Source organism: Carcharhinus amblyrhynchos, chromosome 7, assembly GCF_965287045.1.
Source record: "Carcharhinus amblyrhynchos chromosome 7, sCarAmb.v2.hapA, whole genome shotgun sequence".
In the NCBI taxonomy this organism is placed as follows: Eukaryota; Metazoa; Chordata; class Chondrichthyes; order Carcharhiniformes; family Carcharhinidae; genus Carcharhinus; species Carcharhinus amblyrhynchos.
In genome coordinates, this window is record NC_137330.1 from 42,759,159 (window position 1) to 42,772,391 (window position 13,233).

The 13,233-nt window shown below is 42.1% G+C and overlaps 1 protein-coding gene across 2 annotated transcripts in view; it reads right to left on the reverse strand.

Annotated features, from left to right (window-relative positions):
* fkbp1b (FKBP prolyl isomerase 1B) overlaps positions 1 to 13,233 on the reverse strand; it is a 57,166-nt gene that overhangs the window by 22,925 nt on the left and 21,008 nt on the right. The window contains exons 1-2 of one of the 2 annotated variants that reach the window (XM_080192209.1): positions 7,279 to 7,467; positions 6,637 to 6,684 (exon numbers count right to left, since the gene is read on the reverse strand). In XM_080192209.1, coding sequence (XP_080048335.1) covers positions 6,637 to 6,684; positions 7,279 to 7,315 — 85 coding nt within the window. In that variant the 5' untranslated portion in view covers positions 7,316 to 7,467. Of the gene's footprint in view, positions 1 to 6,636; positions 6,685 to 7,278; positions 7,468 to 13,233 lie in introns of those variants that run through there. The other variant, XM_080192210.1, reaches the window with a different exon arrangement.

Genomic DNA, 13,233 nt, shown 5'->3' on the forward strand with positions numbered 1-13,233 from the left:
AGTTCTAGTTTTACCTGCCAGTGAAAATAACTTCCCTGCTTCTATCTTATCTATTCCCTTCATAATCTTACATGTTTCATGGATTCATAGAGGTTTACAGCATGGAAACAGGCCCTTCAGCCCAACTTGTCAATGCTTCCCTTTTTTTGAAACCCCTAAGCTAATCCCAATTGCCTGCATTGGGCCTAAATCCCTCTGTACCCATCTTACCCATGTAACTATCTAAATGCTTTTTAAAAGATAACATTGTACCCACCTCAACTAATACCTCTGGCAGCTTGTTCCAGACACTCACCATTCCCTGTGTGAAAAAATTGCCCCTCCGGACACCTTTGTATCTCTTCCCTCCCACCTTAAACCTATGCCCTCTAGTTTTAGACTCCCCTACTTTTGGGAAAAGATATTGACTATCTAGCTGATCTGAAACTATAATTATTTTATAGTTTCAATACGATTTCCCTTCATTCTTCTGAATTCCAATGAATTTAGCCCCAGCCTACTCAGTCTCTCCTCATAAGCCAACTCCCTCGGCTCCAGAATCAACCTAGTCAATCTCCTCTGCACCCCCTCCAGTGCCAATACACCCATTCTCAAGTAAGGAAACCAAAAACGTGCATAGTACTCCAGGCGTGGCCTCACCAGCGCCTTATACAGCTGCAACATAACCTCCCTGTTTTTAAACTCCATCCCTCTAGCAATGAAGGACAAAATTCCATTTGCCTTTGTAAATACCTGCTGCACCTGCAAACCAACTTTTTGTGATTCATGCACAAGGACACCCAGGTTCCTCTGCAGAGCAGCATGCTGTAATTTTTTTCCATTTATTTCGCTGTTATTCCCCAAAATGGATGACCTCACATTTACCAACATTGTACTCCATCTACCAGACCCTTGCCCACTCACTTAAACTATCTGTATCTCTTTGCGGGCTTTCAGCGTCCTCCGCACACTTTGCTCTGCCACTCATCTTAGTGTCATCTGCGAATTTTGACACACTACACTTGGTCCGCAACTCCAAAACATCTATGTAAATCGTAAACAATTACGGTCCCAACATTGATCCTTGAGGCACACTAGTCACTGATCGCCAACTAAAGAAACATTCATTTGAGTCTGTACTCGATGGAGTTTAGAAGGATGAGGGGAGATTTCATTGAAACTTACAGAGCACTGAAAGGCCTGGATAGAGTAGACATGGGGAAAACATTCCCATTAGTTGAAGAGATAAGGATCCGAGGGTGCAGTCTCATAGTAAAAGAGATTATCTTTAGAACTGGGATAAAGAGGAATTTGTTCAGCCAGAGGGTAGTGAATCTGTGGAATTCATTGCCACAGAAGGCTGTGGAGGCAAAGTCATTGAGTGTATTTAACACAGATTGATAGTTTCTTGATTGAATCAAAGGTTACAGGAAAAAGGCGGGAGAATGGGGTTGAGAAATATATCAGTCATAATCAAATGGCAGAGCAGACTCGATGGGCTGAATGGCCTAATTTTGCTCATTTATCTTATAGTGCCATGTACGACTGTTAGTTATGAGCAAGCATCTGCCATTAAGTGTGCAAGGTTATAGCATTAACTATGTTAGCAACTATTATGTACTTGATTCCAGATCACTGCACTTTGAGTCTCAAAAACCTAAAACCAGAACAAGTACTGGAGCCCCATGTATTGATGCACTTTGTCATTTTGCACTAATTCAGATTCTTATAAATTGTGCACAAGGAATTTAACTTAGATGGTGTCTGAAACAACGAGGTAAGGCAGGAAGATAGGTTCCCTTTAGAGAAAAGGAAATTGGAGTGCAATATAATTTGGTCTCATTGCTGCACTTGGTTTATTTCACTTTGGAAAATGTTGGCCATTATTTCAAAAACAATGTTATTCAAAAAAACCCAGAATAAGCATATATATACACTATATAGTGTGTTCTAAATTATGCAACCAATAAAGGCTGGAATTCATAAGCGATCCTTTAGAGCATATTTTTCAATATTAATGTCTGACCCCTGCTACCTCAGTGAATCAATTAAACTAAAAATAAGGAGCAATAAAACATAATTTAGTCATGAGATGTCCGTTCCATAGGTGTAATCTTAGATATACTACTTAACTGTGGAGCAATCACAGCTGAGCTTTGGTCTACCCGTATACTCTTCTTAGCAGATGCCAGACAAAGATAATTAAATCTCCGGTTAAATTTTTCTCTTCTTAGCCCAGGGCACAGAGGCCAGAAGATTTTTACATTAGAATGTTGGCTTTCAGCAAGTAATGGCAAACAATCCTCTCTGTAATGCATGCCACCATGTACCTTTAAGCCAGGTGCACACTGTTTTGCAAGGCAGGTTCAGTCTTCTCCATATGACAAAAGACCTGTGGCAGGAATTTCCAGCTGTGCTCACCCCCAAGACCAGAAATTCCCACCTGAGGGCAACGGACCTTTTGCATGGCCTGCCCCCACCTGCAACGATTCCTGTGGCAAGCAGGATGGAAAAATTCTGCCCTGGTTTCTATTTTCCGAATTCTCCAATGGCATCTCGATTCAGGTGGCTTGCAAATTGATGCTGAGTCTAGTCAACGTGTCAGGATGGCTACGTTATTTTATATTGTACTGCAAGAAATATGTCATACTACACTGGCTCAGTGTATGCCGATGGCTAGTGCAGGGGGAAGTTCCTGTGATAGGAAATAGTCAAAGGAAAAAAGTCTTTGCTGTCATTACTCAGTAAAGTTCTGACCATTACTCTGAGGAGTGCAACTGACTGCAGAAAAATTGTCCAGTAGTAGATGATGTTGCAATCAATTAAAAACAGTTGTAGTGCTTCCAAAGCTGCTCTGGCCAAGATCTGCTACTGCAAGAGTCCTGGATTAAAATATGGAAACATTTCTTATCTCTACAACTCACTATCATACAATTTTTCCACTGAAACCACTAAATTTGCCAGAGAAATTTAAGCTTTAAGAAGGCTTGAATGACATCCAGAACCATTTAGTAGATTTTAAGAATGCAGAACGGGCATCAGATGAAATGATTTAATGATACAGAAGAGCATTGTCATACGTGACAAGTAGAAGAATTGCTTTGAGCTATAAAGATAAGAGTCAACGGCGAAGAGATCAAAAAGTTTTGTTACTGTTTTTCCTCATCAATTTTATTTCTCACCACTCAGTCCAAAGCTTCTACATTTACTGGAACTCTCAGTCCCACATGGCTATTACTCAACTGAGACTTGAACAAAGCGAGGAAGCTATCCAATCAATCCCAAGAAGCATTTGGTCCAAGATCCTGCCGTCATTAGGTGCTCACACACCACAGCTACAAAAATTTCAGAACTACTCCTTGTGTAGAAGACTGACAACACCCCACAGTGGAAAGCAACAAGAAGAAACAAAAGACAAATGTGCAATATGACCAATTTAAGCCGTACAAAACCATAATATTGCGCATGCTGGGAATTTGAAACAAAAACAGGAAATGCTGGAAATACTCAGCAGCTCTGACAGGATCTGCGAAGAGAGAAACAGGGTTAACGGTCACAATTCCCTTATCCTGCTGTGCCAATTTTTTAGTAAGTCTCATAACACCAGGTTAAAGTCCAACAGGTTTATTCGATAGCAAAAGCTTTCGGAGTGCTTACTGCACTTGGGAGTTAGAACTCCCACTCACCTGATGAAGGAACAGCAAGCGCTCCCAAAATTAGTGGCTTTTGCTACCAAATAAACCTGTTGGACTTTAACCTGGTGTTGTGAGGCTTCTTACTGTGTTTACCCCAGTGCATCGCCGGCATCTCCACATCATGACTAATTTTTTAAGCACCGCGGGCCGGGAGAATCGCACATTGGCCAATTCACAGGGTTCCCGTGAGCATTCGCACTGCGCTTGTGTCTCCCAGAGCTGGATTTTTGGCACGGCCTGCTCGGCATCAGAAACTGGCAGGGAGACACAAATGATTTTTAAAAAATCATTTCCTACAATTTAAATGAGATTAGCAGGACTGAATTCTCCGGGCCCGCTGGCCTCTCCCACCCCACCAGGGTGCTTCACTCCAGTGGAGATTACATTAGCTCCTCACTTTCAGACAACCAGCGGCCTGACCTTACTGGAGTGGGGAGGGGGGGTGGTGGCGGGGGTGCGGTGCCTCTTGGACATGGGCAACCTGCCAGCCTGGACCCTCTGGCATTGCCTAAAGGGTGAAGTGCCAATGCCCAAGGGGCACCCTGGCAATGCCCAACAGGCATGGGGCAATGCCACAGTCATGGAACACATGGGGGCAGAGCCTACAGGGCAATCAGTTAGAGGGAGGAAGTCCCATTGTCATCCTATCATTGGGATCGATGGGGGCAGAATGGTGGCCAGTGATTGCGGTGAGATGGGGGGGGTTGGGGGGGGGGGATGGTGCTGAGGTTCACTTGGGAGTGGCCGGGGCCGCAATCAGGGTGTGGGGGTGTTGGGGGGCTGGGGGGGCAGCATTGTGGAAATTGCAGGGCTGACCAGCAATTGAGCTGGCCAGCAAATGGAAGGCTGACAGTTCAGGGGGCACTACGCATGCTGCTTTCAGCCTCCCAGGTGGGAATAGGCCCCGCTCCTGAAATCTAATTATATTCATGCTGATGGCATCTGCAATGCACAGAGAGGGAGAGAGATTCTAACCTGAACTCCCACTGAAATAAAAACTTGAATTGCTCCAGTTTTCCAAGAAATTCACTTAGAATTTTTTTGGAAGAATTCTGCTCAACATTTCACGTCTGTGACTTTTCCAGAGATGTTGCCAGAAATGCTGCCAATTTACTCCAGTGTTGACAGATGAAAGGACTTTAGCACAAAATGTCATCACAACATCTAAGTAGTGTCACGATACCAGAAATGGTATCTTTTGGATGACCCGTGTTAAACCTAGGTACTTGTCTGCTCATTTGGGTAGAAATTAAGATCCTGTGGCACTATTCAAGATGTTCTGAGGGTAGCTGACCAACTTTTCTCCCTCATTCAACTACACGAGAAACAAGTTAATAAACCAATACTAATTCTCATTAGAGATTTTAAGCCCGGTTTAGCAAGAGCACGGCAGGAATTGGGCAAGTGCACAGGGGTACAACTCAATTTTAACCAGCTAAAATTGTACAACTAACCCAGTGTTAGTTTACGAGACTGCCAACATCTAGTAACAATCCCACTCAGATCCCAGAAATGAATTAGACTAGAATATGTCAGATCTGCTTGGCCCAGGTAACAGATTACCAAAACTTGAGAGAAACAAGTTCATTCAAATCACCAATCATGAGCTGTCATCGTGGAGCTAACCTGACTGGAGATTTGTGTACAACATGAGATGCTGGGAAATTCTTCTGACACTCTATGGGAGGTTCAGAGTTGTGTTGTTCTTTCATTTAATGTCCATTTTTCAATTTTATAGAAAAGGAACTTGATAAAGGGAAGTGACGTTTGACTGAAATTTTCTAAGATTTAAGATCAGATGACAAAACAGAGTGGAGAAAGAAGTGAGCCAGACGAGACTGCAATCATTAATTTTACAGCTCATTGGAAAGCAGTAGCTTACCTGATGAGACTATCTTTCCAAAATGAATGAAAACACTTCCAAGGTTATTTATGGAACGCTAAAACATGCTAGAAAGATCTCATTGGTTAATATACTTAGCCAACATAGAAAAGCTTTGCATTACATCAAGAATTAGATCAAACTATTGTATATTGTTGTTCTGTGAACCACTATGCCCGTTGTAAAACTGCTGCAATAGTGTTATAGATACTTCAGTGCTGAATTACTGTATGCTGGATCATTAGGAAGTAATCACTTCAATTTTATATCATGTTGCATATGTATTTGTTCTATGAACTATTACTTTAAGCTCAAAATTTTGGTTATGCAACACAAAGGAAACAGCAATGTAGCAGTCTATGCTTACATTTTGTATATTTATCATCTATTTAATTCAGGTTGACTTTTACAAAGTTACACGTTATGAATGACAGAAAAGAAACAGCACTGTAGCAGTTAACGTTCACAGATTATGTATTTTTTAAAAAAAGTCACACCAATTGGTAACCTATTTTACCTCGAGACATTGAGTTCTGCTTATCACCACAGTTGCATTAAGATGCATAGAATTTGAATTATACACAACACTTTCACACAGCAAAATTCAATACCTGTGGCATTAATAGTTTGCTCAGTTATGTTGCCTGTACATATTTAACAAGACTCGCTCTCCCTTCAGGCATTATTTTCTCCTTTGTTGCATTGCCTCATGCCATGCACTATCTCCGACTGGATGAGTGAACTGCTCCTGGGACTATGCCAGCCATTCTAAGATCAGCAGCCAAGAGGTACACAAGAGCAGCTGAGAGCAACTCTTCCCACAATCTGCCCTTCTTCCCTGAGAGAACGCACCTGGCCGCCTCTCAGCATTCTGCCATGGTGGCATAGTCAAAATCAAGAACTGTGTGTGTGGGAGCAACTGTAAATTCAAGGCCCCACTACTGTATTCTATACTGAAATAGATTCCGAAATCACCACCATAGACACTACCTTCAGAAAGCTGCAATGCCCATTACCTCCCACTGGTGACATTCTTTTTTTTAATCAAACTGAAAATGTATGATTCATTGTATACATTACCTATATAGTGAACAACACATGTCTGTCCTTTCTTTGGAAATGTCCTGCCTAAAACAAAAAGACATTAAATTAATGCATCTGATGTTTACGAGTATACCACATTTCTTTGTAATAGGTGGGACAACTAGATGCTATAATGGTTTGAGGACTGCACAAAACCACGTTAACTTTCAAAAGAAAAATGGTGTCAGATTAGTTGCTCAAAATTTAGACTGTCTTTTACATTAGATCTATGGTTTTACATTTTGAGAGTAATTCACAACGAGTGCTTAGCTTCAGGCTTTAAGCCTTTGGAGGATTTTGGTTTCTGCTGCCGGAACTAAAGTTCAAATGTCTTTTTCAGGCACAGGCTTTGTAGAATCAGTAAAATGTGAACACGCCTAACCATTTCCCTTCAGAACGGATACTTACAGGGGCAACAACGTTACTAATGAAAATCCAGACAGAGTGAAATCGCACAGTCGTTATCTCTCCATTATAGTACAGTACTAGTCTTTACGCAGCTGTCAGCAAATGCCATTTAAAAATCCACACACACTGCATTGCTACCAAATTTGTCTAGACTACTGAGACAAGGCTGCTTGCCACAATGCAAAGCCCAGTTAAAGCACAAATAAATGCCCTTTCGAGTTGCAGAATTACCGTCTCCTGGAGATATTGTCTCGATTTCAACGCCCATTCTTAAAGAATAATAATTTCAAATATATATATTATGATATATATATCTATCTTCCGCCAAGGAAATTGCCACGATCCCCAGTGCAGTCTGCAGCAAGCGTCTCTCTCTCTCTCTGTGCCCGCACACCCAGCGTGGCTGCAACCACGCAAGAGCCGAGCCCAGCCTGTCAATGAGCGCGTGACGTCCGCAGCGCCCGTCAATCATCCGGAGTGCCGTCCCTCCCCGGGCGCCAATCAGCAGCCAGGGGGAAGAAGCCTGTCCCCTCCTCCTCCTCCCCCCTCCCTCTACCCAGCGAGTTGTTACTGCTGTTGCCTTGAAACTGCGTTGAGGTTAGCTCAGGAGTGGCAGGCAGCCTAGTGGCAATTCGATTTATTATTGTCACATGTATTAGGGCATGGTTAGCACTGCTGCCTCACAGCGCTAGTGGACCCGGGTTCCATTCCCGGCATTGGGTCACTGTGGGAAGTCTGCACCTTCTCCCCGTGTCTGCGTGGGTTTCCTCCACTTTCGTTCCACAGTCCAAAAGACGTCTTGGTTAGGTGCATTGGCCATGCTAAATTCTCTGTCAGTGTACCCGGACAGGTACTGGAGTGTGGCGATTAGGGGATTTTCACAGTAACTTCATCACAGTGTTAATTTAAGCCGACTTGGGACATTAACAAAAAGTATTTTTCTTGTGTACTACACAGACAAAGCATACTGTAGAGAAGGAAAGGGTGCAGAATAAAGTGTTACAGTCGTAGGGTGTGGAGAAAGATCAGCTTAACATGAGGTAGGTCCATTCAAAAGTCTGATGGCAGCAGCGAAGAAGCTGTTCTTGAGTCAGTTGGTACGTGATCTAAGACTTTTGTATCTTTTTCTCTAACAGCATGCAGAGAGAGAGAGGGCCCTATTACCTATTTACAGAACGTTGCCATTTTGAGAAAGGACTGCTGAACATGACACAACATTTTGAAGTGATAATTCAAGAAATTTAGTTTACATAAGGACATAAGAACGAGGAGCAGGAGTAGGCCAATTGGCCCATCGAGCCTGCTCTGCCATTCAGTAAGATCATGGCTGATCTTTTTGTGGACTCAGCTCCACTTACCTGCCTGCTCACCATAACCCTTAATTCTTTTACTGTTCAAAAATTTATCTATCCTTGGCCTTAAAAACATTCAATGAGGTAGACTCAACTGGGTAGGAGGGTGAGCTGTGAGGAGGATACAGAAAAGCTTCAGTGTGATTTGGGCTTCAGTGTGATTTGACCATCACTGATGGTCAGTAAACCACCACCTTAGTCTCAGGTTTGAGATCCTGGTCCTCAAATAACCTTTCCCTCAATTAGTCAAAGGCTGAGCTGGCACACTGAAGGCAATGCTGAATTTAATCAACAATATCTGCCTTCACCAAGAGGAGGCTTTCAAAATATGGAAACATTTCCACATTTTCCAGTATCTTCTTGAGCTTAATCAGCAGGGAGGTTGGGGAAGAGGGGAGGGGAAGAATGTGGTGTTTGGGAGCTGCTTAGAAGAGGACCTAAGTTTTCCAGCTGTTTAATGGAACTGAGGAAATACATGGCAGGTGCAGTATAATGTGGATAAATGTGAGGTTATTTGCTCTGATAGCAAAATCAGGAAGGAGATTAAAATCTAAATGGTGATAGATTGAGAGAGGAGAATGTGCTTGGTAAGCATGCAGTTGCCACAGGTGGTGAAGAAGGCAGGAATTCTACAGATTCATAGCCCTTTGTGTAAAGAAATTCCTCCACAGCTCAGTCCTAAACCTGCTTCCCCTATTCTTAGGCCATGTTTCCCTTGTTGTATTTTCACCTATCAGTGGAAGCAACTTCTTTGCTTCTATCTTATCCAATCCCTTCATTATCTTATATGTTTCTATGAGATGTCCTCTCATTTCTTCTGAATTCCAATGAGTATAGCTCTAATTGACTCAGTCTCTCCTCATAAGCCAACCCTCTCAACATTTGAAATCAACCCTAGTGAATCTCCTCTGCACCCCTTCCAGAGCCAGGATATCCTTTCTCAAGTAAGGGGACCAAAACTGTACACAGTACTCCAGGTGTGGCCTCACCAGCACCTTATACAGCTGCAACATAACCTTCTTGTTTTTAAACTCCATCCCTCTAGCAATGAAGGACAAAATTTCATTTACCCCTGGCGCTGCTCCCCCCCCCCCCTTCCAGCTGCAGTTCATTTAGAATAATGCTGGTCTCTTAAATCACAATGTTCCAAGTTCAAGTCCCACTTCCAGGACTTCAGCACAAAATTCAAAGCTGATCTTCCGGCAGTGCAGCACGCCTTCAGTTCTGGCATAAGTCCCATTTTTTTGAGTGAAAACAGAGGCCCCATTTGTCTGTTCTAGTAGATGAAAAAGATCCCATTTGGCACTATTTCAAAGGAAAGCAAATGAGTTATTCCTGGTATTTTGACCAATATTTAGTTTTAAAAACAGACTATCTTGCCATTATCACTTACTGTTTGGAGTGGCTGTTGCATTGCTGCTGCTCCAGTGCTTTGACGTGTCTGTACTATGTCGTCCAAAGCGTACAGGAGCACAGTGATCACAGATGGTCGGTAAACCATCACCTTAGTCTCAGGTTTGAGATCCTGGTCCTCAAATAACCTTTCCCTCAATTAGTCAAAGGCTGAGCTGGCACACTGAAGGCAATGCTGAATTTAATCAACAATATCTGCCTTCACCAAGAGGAGGCTTTCAAAATATGGAAACATTTCCACATTTTCCAGTATCTTCTTGTTGAGCTTAATCAGCAGGGAGGTTGGGGAGGAGGGGAGGGGAAGAATGTGGTGTTTGGGAGCTGCTTAGAAGAGGACCTAAGTTTTCCAGCTGTTTAATGGAAGTCCCATCTTATATGCTTCAGGCAAAAAGTCGACTTGAGCTCAGTTTCTGAGTGAGTGCACGTTGAACACTGGGACTCTTCACAAGTTTCTCTAAATCCAGTGACAAGGAAGGTGGTCCAACAGCAGCATCCTATCCCTAGCCTCTCCAAGTTAGTGGATGACATAAAGCTGGGTGGGAGGGTGAACTGTGAGGAGGATACTGAAATGCTTCAGTGTGATTTGGGCAAGTTGAGTGAGGAAATGCATGGCAGATGCAGTATCATGTGGATAAATGCAACATTATTTACTCTGATAGCAGAATGAGGGAGGCAGATTAAAATCTCAGTGGTGATAGACTGAGAAAGGAGAACGTGCTTGATAAGCATGCAGTTGTAACAGGTGGTGAAGAAGGCAAATTTTATGTTGGCCTTCATAGCCAGAGGATTCAAGTATAGGAACAGAAATGTCTTGCTGCAGTTATGCAGGCCTTGGTGAGACCACATCTGGAATATTGTGTGTAGTTTTAGTTTCCTTATCTGAGGACAGATGTTCTTATTATGGAGAGAGTGCAGCAAAGGTTTATCAGACTAATTCCTGGGATGGTGGGACTGATGTATGGGGAGAGACTGAGTTGGTTAGGAATATATGCACTGGACTTTAGAAGAATGAGGGGAGATCTCATAGAAACATGAAATTCTAGCAGGACTAGACAGAGTAGATGCAGGAAGGATATTCCAGATGGCGGGGAAGCCCAGAACCAGGAATCACAGTCTGAGGGTAGACAATTTAGGACTGAGATGAAGAGAAATTTCTTCACGCAAAGAGTGGTGAGCCTGTGGAATTCACTACCACAGGGAGCAGTTGAGGCCAAAACATTATGGGCTGGATTTTATGGCCTCACTCATCCAAAAACTATAAAATCCTGAGGTCAACAGACCTTTTCATGGTCCGCTCCTCACTCCAATTCCCAGTAAAATTCCGGCCTATATGTTTTCAAGAAGGAGTCAGGAAAAACTCTTGGGCTAAAGGGATCACAAGATATGTGGGGGAAAGTGGAAACAGGTTACTGAATTGAATGATCAGCCATGATCATAATGAATGGCAGAGCAGGTTTGAAGGGATGAATGGCCTACTCCTTCTCCGATTTTCTATCTTTCTATGTTAACATGTCCTGCCTCAAGCCACCCAAAATCAGTTCATTTGGTCAGGATCTGTCTCACACAAGACTGACAATACCTTCCAAAGCCAAACACATTGAGAGCCCTCATTGGCAAAATACAGAGACAATCTCTGGGCATCAGGGAGTATGCACAAACCTCCAAACAACTCATCTATCCAACCTTTCATGTGCCACCTGTGCTGCATGAAGAAAGTCATCCTAATGGACTGCTAAGAAGAAGAAAGCTGTTGCTCTTCCTGCATCACAACAATGACAATACTTCAAAAGTATTTAATAGGTTGTAAAGTGCTATGAGATACTAAGTGATTGCAAATATAAATATTGGTCATTCCAGAAATTGTAGGGTCATCGGATCTCTAACACAAGCAAATACTTTGAATTCCATCTTATTTCCAAAATATATTTAAATTTTTTTTTCTTCTCAGTAACACTTTTATGTTTGCCTTACTAACAGCATACAACTTCAATCACTGTGTCTGATAATTATTCAATCTAATTCTGCACCTAGGTAAATATTTATGGACTGCCTATAATATTGTTCATTGTTCATTGTGAAGGATCTGCAGGTTTATCAGAACATGAGCACTATACCAAGTACAACACAGTCCTTCGCTAAATAAAAATAATTCCCCAGTTGAGATACTCTAGTTTTGTGCAGTAGCAATTGCTAACTAACTGCTATGACAATTTGCATTTATTTCCTATTAACCATTTTGTATATGCTTGCATAATGCAGGGATATTTATATTTACTCAGCAAACATTTGCTCCCTATCAGTAACTAAGAAAGTAAGGCATGAACAATGATCAAAATCTTACGTTCTTTTTGTTTTGGTATTTTACCAGCAAACCCACAGAAGATTAAAATCCACATGCGCATGCAGGAATTGAGATCACTTGCCCAAAAACAGGTTATTTTGCTTATTTTTTTTAAATTTATCAATCAGAAATGTGATCAGGCATATCTTGATTCCTCACTGAACAGATGGTAAGTGACTTTCATATTGGTCAGCAGTGTCATACTGTTACTTATGTCAGAAGGTCATTGAGTTCAAGCTTACTTCAAGACTTGAGGCATAATTAAGCACAATGCACTTCCAGTAGAGTAGTGAGAGAAGCAAGACACTTTTGTTGGAGGTTTCATATTATGGATGAGATTATTGAACAGTCAAACTTGCTACCGTTGCAATGGGCCCTTTTCACAATCCATTTTATTTTAAAGACAGTGATCTTTTATTAAAAGAATGCGTGGTGGCACTGTGGTTGGCACTGCTGCCTCACAGTGCGAGGGACCCGGGTTCAATTCCTGGCTTGGGTGACTGTGCGGAGACTGCACATTCTCCCTGTATCTGCATGGAAATCCATGGGTTTCCTCCAGGTGCTCCAGTTTCCTCTCACAGTCAGAAAGATATGCTGGTCATGCTAAATTCTCCCTCAGTACTCAAACAGGTGCCAGAGTGCGGCAACAAGGGGATTTTCTCAGTAACTTCATTGCACTGTTAATATAAGCCTACTTATGACCCTAATAAATAAACTTAAACTTAAGTCATGAAAAGAGTTCTAAGCTTAAGGGTGCTTAAGTCATGAAAAGAATGAGAGGGGATCTAGCAAACAGACAGAAGTTGAAGCTAATAATCACTTAAAGCCAAATTCATTTCTTGATCTAGTTTTCTCTAATAATGCTTAAGTTGATGCCTGCTGTAAACTCACCCTGTAGGGGTGAGGTAGCCTATCAATAATGTAACCCATTGGGGTTCTTTTACTGCAAATAATTACCAAAACTTTACTTTGCAAACAAACATTGCTTAAATCAATAGAAACCGTTAAATCAATAGAAATCCATTAAAATTCTAGGTAAGGATTCACCTAATGAAAGAGCAGCACTCCAAAAGCTTGTGA